At 38.8% G+C, this 12,078-nt stretch overlaps 1 protein-coding gene across 4 annotated transcripts in view; it reads right to left on the bottom strand.

Moving 5' to 3' along the window:
- The window catches only part of LOC107559271 (protein arginine N-methyltransferase 8-B-like), a 30,269-nt gene extending 19,192 nt beyond the window's left edge, over positions 1–11,077 (bottom strand). The window contains exons 1-2 of one of the 4 annotated variants that reach the window (XM_016243034.1): positions 6,201–6,596; positions 6,037–6,067 (exon numbers count right to left, since the gene is read on the bottom strand). In XM_016243034.1, coding sequence (XP_016098520.1) covers positions 6,037–6,060 — 24 coding nt within the window. In that variant the 5' untranslated portion in view covers positions 6,061–6,067; positions 6,201–6,596. The other 3 variants (XM_016243041.1, XM_016243050.1, XM_016243026.1) reach the window with 3 other exon arrangements.
- Between the last annotated feature and the right edge of the window lie 1,001 nt (positions 11,078–12,078).

The following is a 12,078-nucleotide window of genomic DNA, read 5'->3' on the forward strand; positions in this document are numbered from 1 at the left end:
AGAATTATGACACCTATAATGCAATACATGCATACATACATGATACATACATAAATAATACAAATAAAAAAAAAAGTGAATTTATTATGGAAGCCTTTTTCTACCATGGAATAAAAAACAAAGGTAATTGTGTGATAAAAGGTCAGAATTTCAAGTTATAGACTAAATTTTTTTGGCAGACATAAACAAACAACTGTGTGATGTAAACTCAGAATTGTGAGGAAAAAGTTGCCTCAGAAAAAGTCTGAGTATAGAATTCTGAGTTTTTTTCTCAGAATTCTGAGTTTATATGAAACTAAGAAAAGGTCTGACATTTTTTTATATGCCGTTAGGTTTGACATGATTAATGCAATAACATTCAGTTTTTTAAGTGTCCAAATGTTTCTTAGAGTGACTCTATTATTTAAATGTAATGTATTTATAGATTATTTATTATATTACAGAACATATTTTTGTTGTGGACTGTTGTTAATGAAACTGTGACAGATTAATGTGGTACATGATCCTTCAAAAAGCAAAATAGTGACACTACATTCAGTGCTGTTTAAAAACATCATGTCAGGAAAGCCTTCCCCAAAATGTCTAGCAATTCCAAGACCTGGCAGAGGCAGTTTGTGCCCTACGAGCAAAGGGAGCACAGGACAGTTAGACTGGCGTGGAAATGACTTAAGACAAGCATTACATATGGTGAGCCTCTCGGACTCTGATTAGCACATCTACATCCTGCAGAGAAGCTTGGCTATTCCTCTACCTCGCAGAGAAAATACTAATGAACCATTATCCCACACTGTAGACAGCAAATGAGTATGAAAGTGCAATTAGCCACTAAAAGCTTTGACAAATACAGATTTTCTTAAAAAAAAATAACAATTTACTGTATATATATATATATATATGTGTGTGTGTGTGTGTGTGTGTGTGTGTGTGTGTTATGTATTATATAGTTTATATGTATTCTTATATACTAAAAGTAATATATCATAAAATACATCTTTTTTATATTAAGGGTCCTGGAGTTAGTTAAGAGTCTGAATGGACAGACCGTGGCTGTGTAAAGTTTGAAAACCTCTAATCTAGAACAATTTTCTCCTATAAAAGCACAAAACTCTTCATGTTTGGCCCTAATAGCCTACATATCTCATATGCTGTTTTGCAATTTTGTGATAGTGAAGATATGTGTGGCTGTTTTTGCATTTGCATAAGTGTATCTATATTTGCCTGTGGGGGTGGGGGTGTGTAGCCTGTCAGGGGATTTAAAATAATGAGTGTCAGCAGAGGGGAAGAGCAGCTGTATCAAGAGGCATAAAGGTGTTCGGATTGCATCTATTAGAATGATGGGAGGGGGGACACATGTCCTTGCCCCTCCAGTCAGCTAACAAATCTTTCACATTCTATATTTAACCTCAACAAATGGCACATTTCAGCAACGCTCCACCTTTCAACCATGCTCTTGAGAACTCTTAATAGTTTTTTTCGTGACATAACTGGATTGATGTGCGTGAGAGGAAAAATAGGTGCCCTTGGGAACCTTTCACAAATACAACTGCCAGCGTTTTGTTTCTAGTTTAGGTTTATGATAGGGAACAACTTAAGAGTTTGAGTTGTTTTGCATTGCATATCTAAATCATTAATGTGTTCAGAACAGCTCTTATGAATTTAGCATATTTATGGGCAGCCCTCTCTGCTTTGGCTGGGCATCGTCTAATAAAACTGCAACTGCCAGTGTGCATTTTAGCTAAGAGCTAAGTGGTGTTTTCTCAAGCAAGAACCACTACTGTAAGCTTTATACCTTTGAAACCCAAGCAATTGCATTCAGGTTTATATCCACTGGAGAGCATTTAGATGCAGTTCTTTTGTCAACTGGGTCATTCAGTGGCAACTCAACCAAAGGTCCCCATCTAAAAATTTAGATTTTTATCACTTGAGCAGCTTTGCTCAAGACACTAATTACCAATTAATCACTAATTAGTCATTTCCCTTTGCTTTAGACAAAGTGTCTGATATAGACAGTGCACTTAATACAGGAGCAGTACTTCTGGAGCAGACTTGAGGTTGTGTGTGTTGGATTAACCTTTGCAGAAATTTAACCTACAACCTTTTGGTTACCAGCCCAGATCTTTAACTATTTGTCCACCCTAAAGCAGCATTTAATTATGCAACCGTTCCAAGAAGATCATACTTGAATGTTCGCTTCTATTAATATTGTACGCGAGTGGGTTTGCAAACTTGTCATGTAAAATATCTTACGTATTCTATATGTTTGAAAGACATACATGCAGTAATGTATTGTATTATATGACATATTATACCATAGCATACCAAAATATTTGATTACTCAATAGTCATCCATGGTATTTCATTTTTGGCTTTCATCACTATTTATGTTTGTCTTTCTTCAGAAATAAAGTAACAAAATCAAACATTTTAGCAGAGCGAGTTTCATTTAAAGCCTACACTCTTAAAAATTGTTCTTAAAGGGGTGGTTCAGTGTTTTTTTCTAGGCTTGATTGTGTTTATGGGGTGCAGTCTAACGTGTTAATGCTTCGTTTTGTAAAAAACGCATTATTTTTCACACAATTTACCTTTATTCCACACTGCTCTGTCCCTTCTCTGAGAAATGGGCTGATCAATTTCCTGCTTTTATGAAGCCCCTCCCTAGGCGATGGGCTCTGATTGGTTAGCTAGCCCAGTGTGTTGTGATTGGCTAAACCGCCTCTAGTGCACGTCTAACCGTCCCTCCCCTCTCCTCAGCGGCATGTGCTCCGGTTGTATTGTAAACAAAGGCGTCGTTAATATCGCTTATCAGTTTGAGCCCGACTGAGAAGCAGAGGATATTATTGAAGATGATCATGCAGAACCTGTGCAAGCACGGCTTTTATTGGCAGGCCTATGTTTTTTGTTTGTTGTTGTCTCATACTTTTAGATACACAGTTATTTGTAAATGCTACTGCTTATGTTAGTTTTTAATATACCGTTTTATCCTGATTAAAGCTTTAATACAGTACGGCAACTGCACGCACGTCCATGTTTAACGCTTCTCATAGCTATGTGAAAATAAGTGTATAATTCTAACAGTTCATTGCAGGAGCTGAGCTGAGTTGAATGAGAGAGAGAGAGAGAGAGAGAGAGCATGTGCAGAGCAGGGGACGTGAGGAACAATATTAAGAACCGCTACTTTAGCACATTGATTTTGAAACTTGTGAATGCATTAGAATCGTTAGAAGACAGAGTCGCGATTCATATATGAATAGATTTTTACATGCACCTCTAGTTTTCTCTTCCTCTTCTCTAAAGCAGCGCAGCATGGCCTCGCCCCCTTTGCTGCCTTTTGCCGAGGGCGGGGTTTATCTGGGTTTGTGATGTCACGAACCCGGGAAGTAACTCGTTGTAGTCCCTACCAGCCATTTTTGTAGGCATTAAACTGCCAGAATTTTAAAAGACGATATCGCCGTTTGCATAGAACATTCAGCTTCGTAACTTTGCAGATATTGTTTATGCTCAAACAGCAACATTACACACTAACTAACGTTGAAAAAGTGAAATCGCAATGAACCACCCCTTTAATTGGCATTATGATTCCATTAAGAACCTTTAACATTTTAAAACTTTCCATTGCACAAAAGACTCCTTATAGTGGGGAAAAAGGTTCCTAAGATAATTAAAATGTTCTTCACACTAAAAAAACAAATGGCTCTTTTATTCTCTGAAATGTTCTTTGGGGAACCAAAAGTGGTAATTCTATGTCATTACTCATTACTGTGAAAACCCCTTTTGGAACCTTTATGTTTAAGATTGTAGTTCCATCTACTCTCTGTGGTAGCCTGTTTGACAGACTAACAGCCCTAGTGCAGAGCAGTCTTCAGTGCACTTGCTATTTTGGGAGAGGTATCAGAGGTCAGGCAGGATCCGTCACAGGGTTTTAAAGATCCCTTGACATTATACGCTGACCTACTGCTGCGCTGAACTTCGAGGAATTTATAACAAAAGCTTCCTTATATATGGCCATTTTCTTCATACTTTAATGAACATGGATTAGATTTCATGCTTTCGTGACTATGTCAATACATTCCAGCTGGCTAATCCCTCACTGAGTATTGCATAAAGTTCAAGGCCACTAATGAAAGTGAAATTCATCAAAGTGTTTTGCTCAGTGGCAGCGCCAAATTGCAACCTCAGTAACCTTTCCGTCACATGCATTGTTTCCACTCTCTGGTAGTCCTGAGATTTAAACCACCAACCAACTATGTGGATGATGACTCAGTCTCAGATATTTAGCTTTCTGCCCAGCTGTAAATGCCCTCACTGCCCTCCACTAAAACTCTGGCCTCACACTGATATGGGCACTCAGGTGCAGCAGAAGCACATCAGTAAGTAGTCGACACTGGGATATGTTCAAGCAAGATTCAGCTATATAATGAAGGTAATTTTTAACCAAAAATTATGTCAGGTTAGTAGGCTATTCGTTTAGATGTTTCATGATTGATAGCCTACTGTTTAAGAGTGCAATACATTTTATATATTTTAATATGGATTTATTATAAAAGATGTTTAAAAAAAACAGTCAAAAAGATATTCTTCTTAAATCAGTGTAAATAAGTTCTTTCTAAAACAGCTGCTCTCCCCGAAGCAGGTGCAGCACCAAGGACAGCGACCAGACTCCGCAAACCCTGAACCAACGATCACAGAACATTAGCAGCTTTGCTCAAGACACTAATTACCAATCAATCACTAATTAGTCGTTTGCCATACGCTTGTAAAGTGTCTCATACAGTACACATTTTACAAGAGCAGTAGGGCCCACCTCTGGAGCGGAGTTGAGGTTGTTTGTGTTACTAGATGCATTAACCTTTGCAGAAATTGAACCTATAACCTTTTGGTTACCAGCCCACATCTTTAACTGTTTGTCCACCCCAAAGCAGCATTCTAGGAAGCAACCGTTGCAGGAAGATCATAACGTTACCTGTCAGCAGCCGACTTGAATGCTCGCTTCTATTAATATCACACGCTAGTGAGTTTACAAAATGATCATGTATATGGAAATATTTGACATGCTCCAACAGCGTTTTCAAATATTTCAATAACCATAAAAGCTAGCTTACACGCTACGCTTACTTGCACCTGCAAAGATAGCCATATAGCAACAGAACGCCGCTCGAACGCTTTCCTTCAGGACCAGTATTGACAAAATACAAATACTGTCGATATTTAGCACTTTATTATAGGTTTACATTTCATAAAAATTTGATGACATGTGAAGTGGGCTAGAGATGGAAAAGACCATTTGGTTTGCGCGAGAAAAACCGCAAAGAAATTGAGCCGCGAAAAATAGAAGTTCGTTTAAACACGTTGACCAACTTCCCCTGTTGAAAAAGCCAGCATATGCTGCTTAGGTATGTTTTGAAGCTGGGATGCTGGTTTGAGCTGGTCCTTTGCTGGTTTATGCTGGTCATGTGCTGGTCTTGAGCTGGTCGGACCAGTTTAGGACCAGCACATGACCAGCAAAGGACCATCATAAACCAGCTAAGGGACCATCTTAAATCAGCTAAGGACCAGCATAAACCAGCTAAGGACCAGCATAAACCAGCAAAGGACCAGCATAAACCAGCTAAGGACCAGCTTCAACCAGCTAAGGACCATCTTAAACCAGCTAAGGACCATAAACCAGCAAAGGACCAGCATAAACCAGCTAAGGACCATCTTAAACCAGCTAAGGACCATAAACCAGCAAAGGACCAGCATAAACCAGCTAAGGACCAGCTTAAACCAGCTAAGGACCAGCTTAAACCAGCAAAGGACCAGCATAAACCAGCTCAAACCAGCATCCCAGCTTCAAAACATACCTAACCAGCATATGCTGGTTTTTTCAACAGAGTTCAGTATAGGTTCGCACGCTGTTATAAACACGTCCAAACTCAAAACCTTGAACGCAGAGTTACTTTTAAACGCAAAATATGATATATTGAGGCTTCGTAACTCAAAATGATAACAACATATTTCAGTTTCGTTATATTTGATCTGTTAATCCACGTCGCTTACCTCAGTGCTCTCTGTATCCGCCATTTTTCTCCTGAGGAGCAAACAGCGGGAGGAGTGCTTAATTCCCATAAGAGCCGACGAGATCTTCTCCGGATCGAGCGATAAATGAATGACAAAAACCTATTCAAAAGTCTTCAGAAATGATGCAGCCTTCGCGTAATTACCTCACGAACTCGCAGAATCAATTCGAATCACGTTCCAGAAGATAAACGAGCCCTAAAACTTGTTGAAAGCCCTCCTGAATCCATGGTATAAAAGTTACCAACAGCAGCGGTTCCCAAAGGAGCGCATGGCGAACTCTCCATATCGTGGGAAAATATTATGTACTTATAAAAAAGCGCCCCATCGTTCAGCAATATTAGATCAGCCGGTCAATAAAAGCGTTAATCATTCATATCTCCATCCTTTGGATCTGGAATGAAGTCCCTAAGTAACCCTTTAAAGCTCTTATGGAAACCATCGTGCACCACAGAAATCTCTCTATTATAGGCTAGTATTTCAGTGAGGCAAGAAATGTTGCTTTTTGCTGCTCTGAAATCGTTCGTCGATCATTGATGAGATTCTCTTGCGTAGGCTGTAAATAAAAGTGGCTCAAAGACGTAAGTGTCTCAAAGACGTTGCTCCCAAATGTACGCTCCCTTTCAGAAAATAGCGAACGTTTAAAGTTCCTCTTACGAGATGCTGAAGGATCTTAAAGGACAAACCAGTTGGATTCCTTTAAATGGAGCAGCGGGAGCCAATGAGATGTGTTTTCACCTCGCCTCCATCCTCTGACCGGCTGAATGTGATGAGGAGCTGAGCAGGTCCCAGTGCTGCTGCTGCTGCTGCCCCCCACACACGGTAAACTTCAATTAGTACACAAATAATAATCTACTTAAATAAGCGGAAAATAAACACTGTTGATCAGTTTGTGTTCTGTTTCTCTATCGCTTTTAATTTTATTTGAATTAAAACGTGGCAATTTCGAGACATTGTTAAAATGTTTACAATCACATAAGCTGAAAACTCCAGGCATGTCGATATTCTGAAATAGCTTTTTATTTTTTATAGTTTTTGTTTTAGTTTTTCGAGCCATTTTGGCATCAGTATTTTTATTTTAATTTATTATTATTATTAATTATCTCTTGGTAATCGTTCATTTGTCATTATTAATTATATAAAGATTTATCCATTCATTCATTCATTCTCTTTCTTTCTTTCTTTCTTTCTTTCTAATTAAACACATTTAAACAGTGCAACGATTAGCACTTTTAGAGACATTATTAAACATTTCTAATCGATAGTTGAAAAAAAAAACATGTCACTCTTTTTATTTTTATAGTTTTTATTTTATTGTGCACTGTTTAGGTAGACATTAGTATTTAATTTAATTTTTTTATTTTTAGAATCGTTAATTTGTCATCGTTATTCTTTCTTTCTTTCTTTCCAATTAAAACGTTTTATGCATAAAGAAACAATTTCCGCTTTCGAGACAATGTTAAAATGCTTACAATCACATGCTGAAAACTCCAGGGCCCTCATTTATCAAGAGTGCGTAGAAAAGGTTCTATATTTTGTCCTAGGAATAAAATTTAGAATGTGTGTAAGTACAAAAAAATGCAGTATTTATCAAACGTGTGCATGCGGTTCTTACGCACACCAGTAAACGTAGCCTAATCATTGTTGATAAATCCCACATGTTCTTATGACCCATATGATGCGATTCAAATTTTTCCTTTCTCTTTGGAGTGTTACAAGCTCTTGGTGCATAAAGAAGATCTGTAAAGTTGCAAAGCCTAAAGTCTCAAATCCAAAGAGATATTCTTTATCAAAGTTAAGAGTCAACCACGCCTACCTAAAACGGCTCGTTCTAACACACCCCCACATGTCTATGTCACTATGTGGGAAGATTTGCATAACACCGCTCAAATGTTCACGCAAAGAAAGAATGCGTAATTTTTATTCTCGCTGTAGTATTGTTGCTGCCGCCATATCGTGGAGACGCTGTGTGTTTCATTGTGAAAGCGAAACTACTTTGTTTGGTCTTCCAAAAGAGGACGATATCTGCTTCGTCATGCCTGGAGCTAATCCGTGCTGGTCGCTGAGGAAATACATCAACTTCGCACAGTGGATCGCTGGATCGGCTTTCACCGTGGACGAAGCGGAGTAACATGTGGTTGCCACAAGCCCGCCGGCCAGACTGTTTGGACTTCCAAAAGAGGACACGACTAGAAATCAGTTGTATTTACAACACTGTTCCAGAACAGTTCAACCCAAATATTCAGATGTGTGCAGCACATTTTATGGAGGACTGTTTCCTGATCCTGGAAGAGTTGACTACAATGCCGGCTGTTCTAGACTGTAAGTACGTTTTCATATTTAAAGGATTTGCCACTGATGATTCAAACGCGAGTTTTGGGAGGTGTAGAGTAGCGCTTGTTGTTTGTCATTTCTCCTATCACAAATACAGACATGGTTTTATGTTTACGCGGCGCGATGCAGCGCGTAAAAAGACAGTATAAGTCATTATAATCCGCAATTATGTCCCCACTGGATGCAACAAATGCCTCGTTTATAATGGGTTTTAATGTTTTTGTCACTCCGGCCAGACAGGGCATCACAGTATGGTGAGGGGCGTAACATTTCCGTCACACGCTTGAGGCATTCGGCCAATCACACTGGATAGCTGGCCAATCAGAGCACACCTCGCTTTTCAGAACGATGAGCTTTGTAAAAATCGACGCGTTTCAGAATGGCAGGGCATAGAGGAGAAACAATAATGTACAGTATGTGGAAAATAATGTGTTTTTTGAACCTTAAACTGCATAAACACAGTTCATTACACCAAATACACAAAATAATGTTCTTTTTAGCAGCATCATGACCCCTTTAAGCACCATGCTCGTTTATGTTCATGATCATTTGCATTCAGAAATGCCTCCAATGAACCATTTATGGTGACAGCACCTCCCAGCACCTTTGAAAACTCCAGGGCCCTCATTTATCAAGAGTGCGTAGAAAAGGTTCTATATTTTGTCCTAGGAATAAAATTTAGAATGTGTGTAAGTACAAAAAAATGCAGTATTTATCAAACGTGTGCATGCGGTTCTTACGCACACCAGTAAACGTAGCCTAATCATTGTTGATAAATCCCACATGTTCTTATGACCCATATGATGCGATTCAAATTTTTCCTTTCTCTTTGGAGTGTTACAAGCTCTTGGTGCATAAAGAAGATCTGTAAAGTTGCAAAGCCTAAAGTCTCAAATCCAAAGAGATATTCTTTATCAAAGTTAAGAGTCAACCACGCCTACCTAAAACGGCTCGTTCTAACACACCCCCACATGTCTATGTCACTATGTGGGAAGATTTGCATAACACCGCTCAAATGTTCACGCAAAGAAAGAATGCGTAATTTTTATTCTCGCTGTAGTATTGTTGCTGCCGCCATATCGTGGAGACGCTGTGTGTTTCATTGTGAAAGCGAAACTACTTTGTTTGGTCTTCCAAAAGAGGACGATATCTGCTTCGTCATGCCTGGAGCTAATCCGTGCTGGTCGCTGAGGAAATACATCAACTTCGCACAGTGGATCGCTGGATCGGCTTTCACCGTGGACGAAGCGGAGTAACATGTGGTTGCCACAAGCCCGCCGGCCAGACTGTTTGGACTTCCAAAAGAGGACACGACTAGAAATCAGTTGTATTTACAACACTGTTCCAGAACAGTTCAACCCAAATATTCAGATGTGTGCAGCACATTTTATGGAGGACTGTTTCCTGATCCTGGAAGAGTTGACTACAATGCCGGCTGTTCTAGACTGTAAGTACGTTTTCATATTTAAAGGATTTGCCACTGATGATTCAAACGCGAGTTTTGGGAGGTGTAGAGTAGCGCTTGTTGTTTGTCATTTCTCCTATCACAAATACAGACATGGTTTTATGTTTACGCGGCGCGATGCAGCGCGTAAAAAGACAGTATAAGTCATTATAATCCGCAATTATGTCCCCACTGGATGCAACAAATGCCTCGTTTATAATGGGTTTTAATGTTTTTGTCACTCCGGCCAGACAGGGCATCACAGTATGGTGAGGGGCGTAACATTTCCGTCACACGCTTGAGGCATTCGGCCAATCACACTGGATAGCTGGCCAATCAGAGCACACCTCGCTTTTCAGAACGATGAGCTTTGTAAAAATCGACGCGTTTCAGAATGGCAGGGCATAGAGGAGAAACAATAATGTACAGTATGTGGAAAATAATGTGTTTTTTGAACCTTAAACTGCATAAACACAGTTCATTACACCAAATACACAAAATAATGTTCTTTTTAGCAGCATCATGACCCCTTTAAGCACCATGCTCGTTTATGTTCATGATCATTTGCATTCAGAAATGCCTCCAATGAACCATTTATGGTGACAGCACCTCCCAGCACCTTATCACGTGAATGTATACGTCCTCACCGAAGTCATGGCAAAGAAAGTGGTACCGACCATAGACTGTAAAAAAAAGATGGACGATGCATCTCCACCTCCTTCCACTATAAAAAAAGTGAAGCCAAAGCATCTCAGTATAGCCACTGCCATCTTGAGTAAATTACGTCATTTGGAGCCAGAGTCTGCACAGTAGAGATTTGTTTGGAGCCAGAGTCTGCGCAGTAGTGTCGTGAGGTGGAGCCACGGTATCAAACTCCCGCCCAAACTCCCGCAGACCCAATCAACAATAACGACACGTCCCGTTTTTATAGCATCAAATTGCTAGCTAAAATCAACCTTATCACAAAAACGAACAATTGAACATATATCAGCATGATAACAACTACCTTAAATGACCAAAACCATCTTTCGGAAAATTGGATTAGAAGTGTAATTAATTTTTTGATTTTGACTCAAGTCCCATTCGTTTACATGGAGAGGGCGAGAAATGTTGCTTTTTGCTGCTCTGAAATCGTTCGTCGATCATTGATGAGATTCTCTTGCGTAGGCTGTAAATAAAAGTGTCTCAAAGACGTTGCTCCCAAATGTACGCTCCCTTTCAGAAAATAGCGAACGTTTAAAGTTCCTCTTACGAGATGCTGAAGGATCTTAAAGGACAAACCAGTTGGATTCCTTTAAATGGAGCAGCGGGAGCCAATGAGATGTGTTTTCACCTCGCCTCCATCCTCTGACCGGCTGAATGTGATGAGGAGCTGAGCAGGTCCCAGTGCTGCTGCTGCTGCTGCCCCCCACACACGGTAAACTTCAATTAGTACACAAATAATAATCTACTTAAATAAGCGGAAAATAAACACTGTTGATCAGTTTGTGTTCTGTTTCTCTATCGCTTTTAATTTTATTTGAATTAAAACGTGGCAATTTCGAGACATTGTTAAAATGTTTACAATCACATAAGCTGAAAACTCCAGGCATGTCGATATTCTGAAATAGCTTTTTATTTTTTATAGTTTTTGTTTTAGTTTTTCGAGCCATTTTGGCATCAGTATTTTTATTTTAATTTATTATTATTATTAATTATCTCTTGGTAATCGTTCATTTGTCATTATTAATTATATAAAGATTTATCCATTCATTCATTCATTCTCTTTCTTTCTTTCTTTCTTTCTTTCTAATTAAACACATTTAAACAGTGCAACGATTAGCACTTTTAGAGACATTATTAAACATTTCTAATCGATAGTTGAAAAAAAAAACATGTCACTCTTTTTATTTTTATAGTTTTTATTTTATTGTGCACTGTTTAGGTAGACATTAGTATTTAATTTAATTTTTTTATTTTTAGAATCGTTAATTTGTCATCGTTATTCTTTCTTTCTTTCTTTCCAATTAAAACGTTTTATGCATAAAGAAACAATTTCCGCTTTCGAGACAATGTTAAAATGCTTACAATCACATGCTGAAAACTCCAGGGCCCTCATTTATCAAGAGTGCGTAGAAAAGGTTCTATATTTTGTCCTAGGAATAAAATTTAGAATGTGTGTAAGTACAAAAAAATGCAGTATTTATCAAACGTGTGCATGCGGTTCTTACGCACACCAGTAAACGTAGCCTAATCATTGTTGATAA

Source organism: Sinocyclocheilus grahami, unplaced genomic scaffold (genome assembly GCF_001515645.1).
Source record: "Sinocyclocheilus grahami isolate Dianchi unplaced genomic scaffold, SAMN03320097.WGS_v1.1 scaffold22.1, whole genome shotgun sequence".
NCBI lineage: Eukaryota > Metazoa > Chordata > Actinopteri > Cypriniformes > Cyprinidae > Sinocyclocheilus > Sinocyclocheilus grahami.